General features: G+C 38.3%; 1 protein-coding gene across 3 annotated transcripts; it reads left to right on the top strand.

Annotated features, from left to right (window-relative positions):
* The first annotated feature begins 5,829 nt into the window (after positions 1 to 5,829).
* LOC126585176 (cysteine-rich receptor-like protein kinase 44) lies at positions 5,830 to 9,068 on the top strand. 3 transcript variants are annotated; one of them, XM_050249564.1, is made up of 7 exons: positions 5,833 to 6,901; positions 7,003 to 7,137; positions 7,240 to 7,367; positions 7,456 to 7,666; positions 7,790 to 8,027; positions 8,102 to 8,256; positions 8,345 to 8,631. In XM_050249564.1, exons 1-7 carry the CDS (start codon positions 6,094 to 6,096, stop codon positions 8,470 to 8,472), a joined length of 1,803 nt encoding a protein of 600 aa, XP_050105521.1. In that variant the 5' UTR covers positions 5,833 to 6,093; the 3' UTR covers positions 8,473 to 8,631. The 3 variants fall into 3 exon arrangements, with proteins under 3 accessions (XP_050105519.1, XP_050105521.1, XP_050105520.1); XM_050249563.1 differs by having other exon boundaries at positions 5,836 to 6,901; positions 8,102 to 8,252; positions 8,345 to 9,068; XM_050249562.1 differs by having other exon boundaries at positions 5,830 to 6,901; positions 7,456 to 8,027; positions 8,102 to 8,252; positions 8,345 to 9,068.
* Positions 9,069 to 11,435: the final 2,367 nt, after the last annotated feature.

The raw sequence follows: 11,435 nt of genomic DNA, 5'->3' as shown, positions 1-11,435 counted from the left end.
TTCTCCCGAGAATCGTGATATTTTGGTCTATTATGCTAGCTTAGATGATGTGTGGTGTAGAAATAAGATGATTGTCGACGATGCATTAGCATTTGCAGTAGTTACTGAGATCATGTTGAGCGATGACATTAAACCGCGTTTCGTTGATGATGTCGACGTAGAAATGATTGGTCAAATTGGAAATAAGAAATCCAAGTCAAACTCGATTCACTTGTGAAACGTAAAGTGTTTGGACCTGTAGCTCCTACTTCTCTACATGTGAAACCCGTTGGCTACAAGTAGGTTTTCATTCGAAAGCGTAATGAGAAGAACGAAATTGTGTGTTACAAAGCTCGTTTTGTTGTGCAAGGCTTCTCACAATGCCCCAGGATTAACTATGACGAAACTTATTCACCCGTTATGTATGTGATTACTTTTCGCTACCTTATCAATTTGGTAGTTTCCGAAAAATTGAGTATACAACTGATAGACATAGTAACTGCGTATCTTTATAGGGATCTTGATACGGAAATTTATATGAAAATTCCCGAAGGACTTACATTGACTGATTCAAATATTTCCAAACCCCGGAACACGCTCTCAATTCAATGAGGCGTTCACTCTACGGTTTGAAGCAATTCGGAAGAATGTGGTATAACCATCTAAGTGAGTATTTGACTAGTTAGGGATATGTGAACAACTAACTATGCCCTTGTGTGTTCATTAAGAAGTTATATTTCGGATTTGTGATTGTTGCAGTATATGTCGATGACATGAATCTCATCGGAACTCCTTAAGAGCTCGCGAGAACTGCCGTGCACCTGAAGTGGGAATTTGAGATGAAAGATCTGGGTTTGACTCGATACTGTCTCGGGCTCGAGATAGAGCATTGTTCAGATGGAATCTTAGTACATCAATCGAATTACACCAGAATGTGTTGCGCCACTTTAATGAAGATAAAGTGAAGCCTTCAAGTACTCCTATGGTCGTTCAATTGCTAGATGCAAAACGAGATCCCTTTCGTCCGAAGGATGATGATGAAGAGATTTTGGAGCCTAAAGTTCCTTATCTAAGTGCGATAGGCACTTTATTGTACTTAGCTCAATGCACTAGACCTGACATTTCCTTTGCTATTAATCATTTGGCAAGATACAATAATGCACCAACACGCAACCACTAGACTGGCGTGAAATACATCTTCCGTTACCTTAAGGGTACTACGGATTTGGGCTTGTTCTATCCTTACGGATCCTCGAGTGATGCCGCAACTTCTGGTTCTCGAGTCGATTCTCGCCTTGTTAGTTATGCCGACGCAGGATACTTGTCTGATCCACACAAGGTGTGTTCTTAAACGAGTTATGTCTTTACCATTGGAGGCACCGTAATCTCTTGGAGGTCAACTAAACAAACCTTAGTTGCCACTTCTGTCACATCCCAGCCTGGGTCCACCACATCCTGGTCTCGCTCTACCACCGTAACACGATATTGTCCGCTTTGGGCTTACCATTCCCTCACGGTTTTGTTTTTGGGAACTCACGAGTAACTTCCCAGTGAGTCACCCATCCTGGGAGTGCTCTGGCCTCCTTTTCGCCTAACTTCGGAGTTCCTACGGAACCCAAAACCAGTGAACTCCCAAAATGCCTCGTGCTAGGTAGAGATGAGAATATACATATAAGGCTTACATAATCCACTTCCCTGGGCGATGTGGGATGTAACAATTTGGTATCAGAGCCAATCCCTGGCTGGAAATGTGCCGACAAGGACGTCGGGCCCCTAAGGGGGTGGATTGTAACATCCCACGTCGCCCAGGGGAGTGGATCATGTAAGTCTTATATGTATATTCTCATCTCTACCTAGCACGATGCCTTTTAGGAGCTCACTGGCTTCGGGTTCCGTAGTACCCTTAAGCGAGAAGGAGACCAGAGCACTCCCAGGACGAGTGACCCACTGGGAAGTTGCTCGTGAGTTCCAAAAAACAAAACCATGAAGGAATAGTAAGCCCAAAGTAGACAATATCGTGCTACGGTGGTAGAGCGGGCCCGGGATGTGGTGGACCCAGGCCGGGATGTGACAACTTCGTCTAACCATGCTAAAATTCTCGTCTTACATGAAGCAACTCAGGAATGTTTTTTGTTGAGATCAGTTGTGAGCCATATTCGAAGCTCATGTGATCTTTACCATGTCGTTGATGTCTCAATGATGATCTTTAAAGACAACGCAACATGCATCAAACAACTCAAGAAGGGTTATATCAAAGGAGACAACACTAAGCACATTGCGCTGAAGTTCTTCTTTTCACATCAACAACAAAAGCATCAGAAGATTGAAGTCACGCAAATCTGCTCACAAGACAATTTGGCCGACCTTTTCACCAAATCATTGTCGAATACGACGTTTTAGAAACTTGTTCATGAGATTGGTATGTGTAAACTTTCTGAGTTGTAACATTGCTATTTCTCTTTGGAATTGTGTCAAACTCAGGGGGAGTATCCTGAAGAATACTTGCTTGATCTTAATGTACTCTTTTTCCCTACGATTAGGAGCATTTTTTCCACTGGGTTTTTGCTACCTAACTAGGTTTTAACGAGGCACCTACCTTGAGCTGGTCATATCCTTGATGACATCCCGTAGACGTTTCTTTTGACTTTGCATTTTTCACTCATTTTTCCTTAGACTATGGATTTTGTCCCTACTAGAGTTTTTGCCATAGCCTTAGGGTTTTTTAGTGAGATTTACTTATGCAGGTTCCTACCTTATTGAGAATAAGCGTTGTTCTTTAGAATTAGTGCCGACGAGCCGACTTCTTCAACTTCTGCATATGCTAGATCTACCTTGAGTATTTACACATTCAAGGAGGAGTGTTGTAAACTTTCCTAGTTTAAGTGTGATTGTGTAAATCCTAGATTAGTTTGATTCTACTTATCATTTTCTATTACAACTTGTATTCCTTGGGGATGAAGGAATTTCTTCTCTCCTTTACTACTATAAATAAAGGCACTATGTAGGAAGGATAACACACACATTCCCCTACAATTCTACAAACATATCTCTCTCAATCTCTTTTCTGCTTGCCACCGGCCCTCTTACCCTTGTCAGATAAAATAAACTACAACATATTAGACCTATTTTCTTTTCTTTTTTCTTTTTTTTGGGTAAATTACATAGAAACCCCTCAGGTTTGAGGTTTATTACAACATCATACAACATCTTTAAAACATTTCACTTTCATACCTCACGTACTATTTTATTTCAAAATAACACCTCCGTTAGATTTTCCATCTAATGGTCTGTTAAATGCTGACGTGGCTGCCACATTTGTGCTGATGTGGTTGCCACGTGGTAAAAAAAAATTTATACATTAACAATATTATAATATTAACTCTATTTAAAAAAGTAAAAAAATAATATAAAAGAAAAACCAGAAAAACCCGAACCCAAATCTCCTTCCCCACAACCCCACATCCCACCCCCACCCCCTTACCCATCTCTTCCTTCCCGTCCGTCCGTCCCCACCCCCTTACCCATCTTTCCCACTCTTCTTCTTCCTCCACACCAACCCCAACACACTCCCTGACACCCTTTTTTCAGTTCCCTCATTCCCTCTTCCTCTCCCTCTCTAGGGTTTGAACTTCGAATTCCACCCCTCTCCTGCCTCTTCCCCCGCCACCCTTCACATCCCGCCTCCCCGTGTCTCCTTCCCCTAAAACTCATATCCCCCTCCACCTCTCCCACCTCAAAGCCCTCACCTTTAATCACTTATCTGCCTTTTTTTCACTAGTTTTCTTAGAAACCCTTGCAACCAAAATACTTGCAACCCACTACCTGCAAAACCACAACCTATAACCCAAATACCTGCAACCGTCGCCCAGGCTGGGTCGCGGGAGCTTATCGTCGACTGGAAGGGCAGAGGAAGGCAGGTGGGTCGTCGCCTGAGGGGGGTGGGTCACAGCAAGTGGGTCATCGCGGGGGGGGGGGGGGGGAACGGACGGGTTTGGTTTCTTCTCCTTCTGGGGGAAGAGATTTTATAAATAGGAGTTACAGATAAGTGAAGGGAAAGGAAGGGGATCTGCGCTCGGGTTTTTCTTTTTTGTTTTTTTTTTTAATTTTAATAGGGTTAATATTATAATATTGTTAATGTATAAAAAAAATTGCCACGTGGCAACCACATCAGCATAAATGTGGCAACCACGTCAGCATTTAACAGACCATTGGATGGAAAATCTAACGGATGTGTTATTTTGAAATAAAATAGTACGTGAGGTATGAAAGTGAAATGTTTTAAAGATGTTGTATGGGGTTGTAATAGACCTCAAACCTGAGGGGTTTCTATGTAATTTACCCTCTTTTTTTTTTTAAATTCCTCTGCACTGTAAGGTTGTTAAATGATGTCCGACATTTTGGAGATTTTAAGCCCCCAGATTTCACTTCCAGGCTCCACTAGTACTTTTCTTAAATTTTTCTATTACTAGCTTAAAAAATCATTAAAAATAGTTAGAAACTCAAAATGGTCAAACGGCTTCTGAAGTACTTATAACATTTTCCTTGATGCTTATAAAAAATATCTCTAGTGAAAAGACCAACATTCACATTTTTCACAAAAACTGTGAGCTAATAGTTACTCTTATTTTTGGTTTTATGGATTGCTTAGAAAACCATCATAAACCCCGTTTTCAAAACATTTCACCGCACTGTAAGCTTCTTAGGAGCTGGCTTTAGAGTATTATTTAAGCCAATTCGACTTTGAAGTAGAAAGTTGTCCAGATCTTAATAGTTGTTGAGCCTTAATTATTAATCAAACTAGGCAAGCATATATCAAGCCAAAACACAAGCTGGTTAGCAGCATCTTGACGGAGAAAGGTAGCTAGGCATGCCTTGTCCATCCATGAGCAAAATTTTGGCCCAAAAAAAAAAGAATGATGAGCCCAATCCAACATCAAAACAGCCCAATAAGACTGGCCCAAGCAATGAGTTTCCGGTTTTGCCCTTGAAGGCAAGTCTTTGCCCGTTTAATCATCTCTCTTTCTTGATCTCTTTGTATAACCTCTATTATCGTTTATATTTTCATTTCAATTCCAATTCCACTATTTTTGCAATCGAATCAATCGAATATATCTCTCTCTCGACCTCTCCACCCAATCTCTATTTCCGTACCGTGTGACAGCTTGAGCCTTGAGTCGCCTAAGCAAATAACACGAAGAAGCTTCCTCCACAGCAGAAAAGAAGTGAGCAGCCATGGGCAAACTGGCCAAGTTGAATTCCAAGTCCAACAAAAGGAAAACTTCCAAGAGTATGCTCTCTTTTATTTTTGTCTTTATTATTAAAGTCATTTTCATTAAATAAAGTTATTATGTTGTTTTTAGTTAAAAAAAAGTTTGGAGAATCTCTTTTCATTAAAACTTTTTTTTTATTATACACTTACCACAAATTTGTATCATCACTCTAATAGAGGTATGACCCACCAACACATATGAGTCTCATCTCTAAAAATATGATATGAGACTTACATATGTTGGAGGCCCCTATCTTTATTAGAAAGGCAGTACAATTGTAATATAAAAAAATATGATAAGTATATCATTACTCTTTGATTGCACGTCCTTAATTCATTTTTTAGTTTTTGTTTATCCATAAAATCACCATCATTTCCGTCTTTTTATTATTTTTATGGAATGTAACCAACCAAGAAATGGATATGGACAGCGAAGGAGATATTATTAAATTGGAATTGGTCAATATCGTACCACAAGCACAAAAACAAATGGTCAATATTGTACCACAAGCACAAAAACAAAATTATCATCAGAGGCAATAATGGACTTAAAGTCAAGGCGTTCCCTATATATTCTTTGTAGTTTTCCCAATTCAAAATTCTACTGGGGTAGATGGATGTGGGTTTGATCAGCTGGTGAGGGCAATATATGCCATCCTTTTATGCTCGAGTTTGAATCGTCTTCTCCTGACTTAGAATAGGATATAGGAATACAACCCAATTGGCCTGATGATTAGCGAAGCAGTTGCATCGTGCTAGTTGGTGGTCTATTAAACCAAGAACTGAAGACAAGTTGGTTACTATAACAATATAATGAAACACTACACTTAACTTGAACAACAGAAATGGATTCCTCAAGATTGCTAATTCTCTTCATTGTTCCCGTTCTCTTGGACCTTCTTGCACCCACCGGAGCCCAAGTCAACGACGGTACATGCACTTATACAGCTGACTTCTGCTGGAGATGTTCCAACATCGGCACCTACGAAGACGGTGGCACCTACCAAAAAAACCTCGACACCCTCCTCTCCTCTTTCTCTTCCAACGATCAAACCAATTCCGGCTTTTACAATTCATCAATGGGGCAAGACCCCGACAAAGTGAACGCAATTGCATTGTGCAGAGGAGATGTGTCCCTCAACAACTGTCACACTTGTGTCAACCAGTCTAGTCCCTTTCTCTTCACGAATTGTTCGAATCAAGATGAAGCAATCGTATGGGCGGAGCGTTGCATGGTCCGATACTCGAGCAAATTAATATTTGGTATTCAGGAGGATGAGCCTATTAAGTATGTGCCTAGCCTGACTGACGCAGTTGATCCCCAGAAATTCGATTTGGTGCTCAATCTCTTTTTGGATACTTTGACTGAGAAAGCTGCGTCGGGGGATTCTCTTAAAAAATATGCCGCCGGACATACGATTATGCAGGAAAGTACGACAAACCAAACAATATATGCACTTGTGCAGTGCACTCCAGATTTAGATAAGCAAAATTGCAGTGATTGCCTTAAAGGGGCTATCTCAAAAATACCAGATTGTTGTGGTGGAAAGCAAGGAGGCAGAGTTCTTAAGCCGAGTTGTAATTTGAGATTCGAGGCAACTCTTTTCTACGAGCCTACCGCGGATTCTTTGGTGACTCTCCCATCTGTAAAAGGTATGGTTAAACTTAACGTCTTAATTACAAATATTTTTTTTTTCTTTGCTTTCTATATGCGACACTCAATAAAATGAACGCACCCATCTGATGCTGAGCAGGAAAGAAGAGTACCATATCAAAAGCAGTCATCATCATCATCGTCGTTGTTGGGGTTGTTTTTGTCGCTATGATTCTAATCGGAATATTGATTTCCTTAAGAGTGAGGAGACGATGGAAAAAACAAAAACTTGAAAGTAAGTTCAATTGTGATAATTGTCACATAGTCTCATGTATTATGCAATTATCTCAGTAGCGTTTTAGGACATATATGTTATGATTAAGCTGTCACTTTTCAGATGATAATTCGGATGACGATAGTCTGGTGGAGTCGTTGCAATATGACTTTGAAACTATAAAATCAGCAACTGATGACTTCTCTGATGCAAATAAGCTTGGACAAGGTGGATTCGGACCTGTCTACAAGGTAACAAAACACTATATTACAAGAAAAACGATTTACTGAAAAATTGTTTTACCCAACTAAGTTTTTATTTTTTCTCTGTAAACTTCAGGGTAGGCTACCAAATGGAAGATATATAGCCGTGAAAAGACTCTCTAAGAATTCTGAGCAAGGTGATCGTGAATTTAAAACTGAAGTCACGTTAGTTGCTCAACTTCAACACCGTAATCTAGTAAGGCTGCTAGGTTTTTGCTTGAAAGCAGGGGAAAGGATCCTCATTTACGAATATGTGCCTAACACAAGTCTGAATCACTTCATTTTTGGTACGTTTGCTCTGCCTTTTGGCATAATTCATAACATTTCCTCTCAATTTTATATTACTGAAAATTGTATCAACAAAGGAAAAACTTATGCATCATATTTCAATCTATTGCGCTTGTATTTAGATCCAGTCAATCAAGGATATTTGAATTGGGAAACACGTTACAAAATCATAGGAGGGATTTCTCGAGGGCTTCTTTACCTTCATGAAGATTCTCGTCTTCGAATCATTCACCGTGATCTTAAACCTAGCAACATTCTGTTAGATGAAGATATGAATCCTAAAATTGCAGACTTTGGCATGGCTCGATTGTTTACGATGGATCAAACTCAAGGAGATACTAAGACAATTGTGGGGACCTAGTAAGTATCCAAAAATTCTAGCTAAGTTAGTATCCTAAATTCATGTTTTTAATTTGGTGAATATAATCATGCAGTGGATATATGGCTCCAGAGTATGCAATTCATGGACGTTTTTCTGTCAAATCGGATGTTTTTAGTTTCGGTGTGTTAGTTCTCGAGATCTTAAGTGGTAGAAAGATTGCCAATTTCCGAAGTAGTGAGAATGAAGAGGACCTTTTAACCTATGTGAGTAAGAATATAATTTTTAATTTTACACATGATTTAACACTTAGTATATGAACTTTCTTTCATTAATGTAGTTCTCAACTTTATTATAGGCATGGAGAAACTGGAAGGAGGATACGGTGTCAAATATCATAGATCCTGTGTTAGCGACAGGATTAGGAACCGAAATAATGAGATGCATCCACATCGGTTTACTTTGCGTCCAAGAAAATGTGGCTAGCAGACCAACCATGGCTTCAATTGTTTCGATGCTTAATAGTCATTCTGTCACACTCTCATTACCTTCAAAACCTGCATATTATTTGCATAACAGTGAAAATGACACCACGGAAGGAACAAAATCATATGGATCTAAAAATTCTGCGGATGTGTCGATAAATGAGGACTCAAACATTACAGAGCCATATCCTCGTTAGTGGGGCTGATTATAAATGTAGGCTTTCTGGTTTATTTTTAAGCACAAGTTTGTTATAAGACGGGTAGTGTTATGTGTACTTAGAACACCGTGACCTGATCTATGATCCATAGAATCGTCCAGAGTTACGTGCTCAGAAGAACAAATGATTTGGTCAAATAAGAAAAAGAAAGAAACCACCAACTGCAGCTGAAGTTTAAATTTTCACAGATTGCATCGATCATAGAAGGACATGTGGGAAGCGTCCTCGATTGTCGTTTGCCGGCGAGGGCCTTGATGCTAGGGTTTTTATTCCCTCTCTTTTGAAAGTATTGTTTCGTTGAAAGTTGCAAGCTTTGACTCCCTTTTATTATATAAATTGTGTCCTCGCATGTAATATATATGTTGTGTGTTGGAACAGATATATAATTTCTATAGAAAATTAGATTTTAATTCTTAAATAAGATGAAGTTTAGAAAAATGTCTTATACATGATTAAAAATAATCTTAGTCTCTAGATTCTATATATAGGGAACTTTAACGAAAAGCACCCGGTACTGTTCACTTTAACGAAAAACCACATTTTTACACTAAAAAGTCAATCCTGGTACTATTCACTTTACCCTTTATTTTGTCCTTATCATTAAAACTCAAAGTTTTCAAGCCCTTTTCATTAGTTTTCCTTTCTATTTAATGTCAGTATATACATTCAATGTCTTTTTACTATATAATTTTATGGTTGCCACTAAGCAAACCCAAAAAGCTATTTTTTTTTAATAAACGATATTATCTACTCTAAGGTGATGAGGGATTGGCCTAAGCCTTACAATGGGCTAGCAATAATAATGTGGTTCAAATTCGCTTTTGACAAAAATAGAATATAAAACTTCTGACTTACAAGTGAAAAAGAATATTATTAGACTGTAGTACTAAGTGGTAGGTAACAAGAAGCAACCTTATATTGAGTACTGCTTTTGGTGATTATAGTGAACGATTCATATTATGTCAGCAACTATATATATGCTATGTTTGTGGATATAGAGTTAAGCAAAGTCAATTAGTGGGAAAACAAGTAGATGAGTTTCATTTTTTATTTTTTATATAAAAACAAGAAATTGTTATTAACTCTCAAAAAATCTCATTATACACTCATCACAAATATATTTTCTTTCTAATTTCCACAAAGTGGATCCGAAGAGGATCCTCTACATCGTTGAATCTAAATTTTTATATTTCTCATTGGTTCATTTATAATAATTTAAAACAAAATATAAATATACATATACATAGTATTGCCTTTTTCTTTGTGGTTGGCCTTCAACAAAAAATTGCGCATGAATTAGGCATTCGGCCTAATCTCCCTTCAAGGGTTTGAGAATTACTTCCAATAGGTGCCAAAACATAAATTCCACGTATAATGACAAAAAGTTGAGAGGTACCGCTTAGAAAAAGTCCAATGACATCTATAAGCTTATAAAGTCACATATAAACTTAAAAGACAGACTCTCTTTTTTCGGTAAACACAGAGACTCTTTCTTTGTTCATACGGGATTGGTCTATTTCTTGATTTAATACTAGATAATGACCACCAACTGTCACGCCCTAATCCCGACGTACGTCCAGGATCGAGATGTCATCAAATAACCATATATCTAACATACCCCGCCTTCGGGATATGAATAAAGCCTAATTCAATACTCGAATTGCGTTACAATTTTGGTATACTTTATGGCTGTATCTAATCTCCTCGTTAGACTGCCTACGTACCCACATTTGGGATCAAGCCATTCGTAGTTCGTCATTTCACTACAATCAAATATTCATCACATAGATCGCTATGTCTCAACAATATATCACAATGCATATCATACAATATTACAAAGAACAAACAACGGAGCACAATCATATTCACTAGTCTCAATGGTAAACAAGTATAATCATAATTACAATAACCATAGCCAACATCATTCCATAATCACCTCAAACAATAATGCCAACCATCGCATCATCAATATCACATACCACTCATCGAAATGTAGGGCTAGAGCGGCATAATTCGACTGAAGCCTACATCTCGGAATTTCGAACTACAAAACGGAGTCAAGACAACAAAGGGGATTCCGGACCATCACTCAACGAAATTCAACCCAGGATACGATTTTGGACCATCACTCAACGGAATCGCAAAGTAGAAGGGATTCCGGACTATTACTCAATGGAATCCAAACCATGATACAATTCCGGACCATCACTCAACGGAATCGTTGAGTATAAGGGATTTCGGACCATCACTCAACAGAATCCAAACCAGGACACGATTCCGGACCATCACTCAACGGAATTGTGAAGTATATAATGTATAACACCAATCAATGAACCAAGACATGAATCAAGTTACTCAAGTTACAAAGACTCAACGAAACGAGAATAAAATAATGACACAAGGGGTGAAACATGTTTCGAAGCAACAAACCCCATGACAATGGGTTAACGGTCCACTATTAGCCCTCGCATTTCATTACATCAATCCAATCATACAATACAAACCATATCTCCAATGTACAAGTCAAATCATACTTAATGAAAATAGATCAATAGTCAGAAATAAAAATAACACTTCAATAGAATTTACATTTAATAAACATAGGTCTATGGCATATATATATAATTCACATGTCAATATAAATGTCATTTATAACCCAAATCATATTCACAAATGATATTAATATAAGAAATTAAGGTAGTAATTACATCACATATATTCCAGTCACTCTCTAACCAATGTGACC

The sequence above is a fragment of the Malus sylvestris genome, chromosome 10 (assembly GCF_916048215.2).
Source record: "Malus sylvestris chromosome 10, drMalSylv7.2, whole genome shotgun sequence".
In the NCBI taxonomy this organism is placed as follows: Eukaryota; Viridiplantae; Streptophyta; class Magnoliopsida; order Rosales; family Rosaceae; genus Malus; species Malus sylvestris.
Note: the sequence above shows the minus strand (reverse complement) of the source record. Positions and strands in the feature narration are given on the sequence as shown.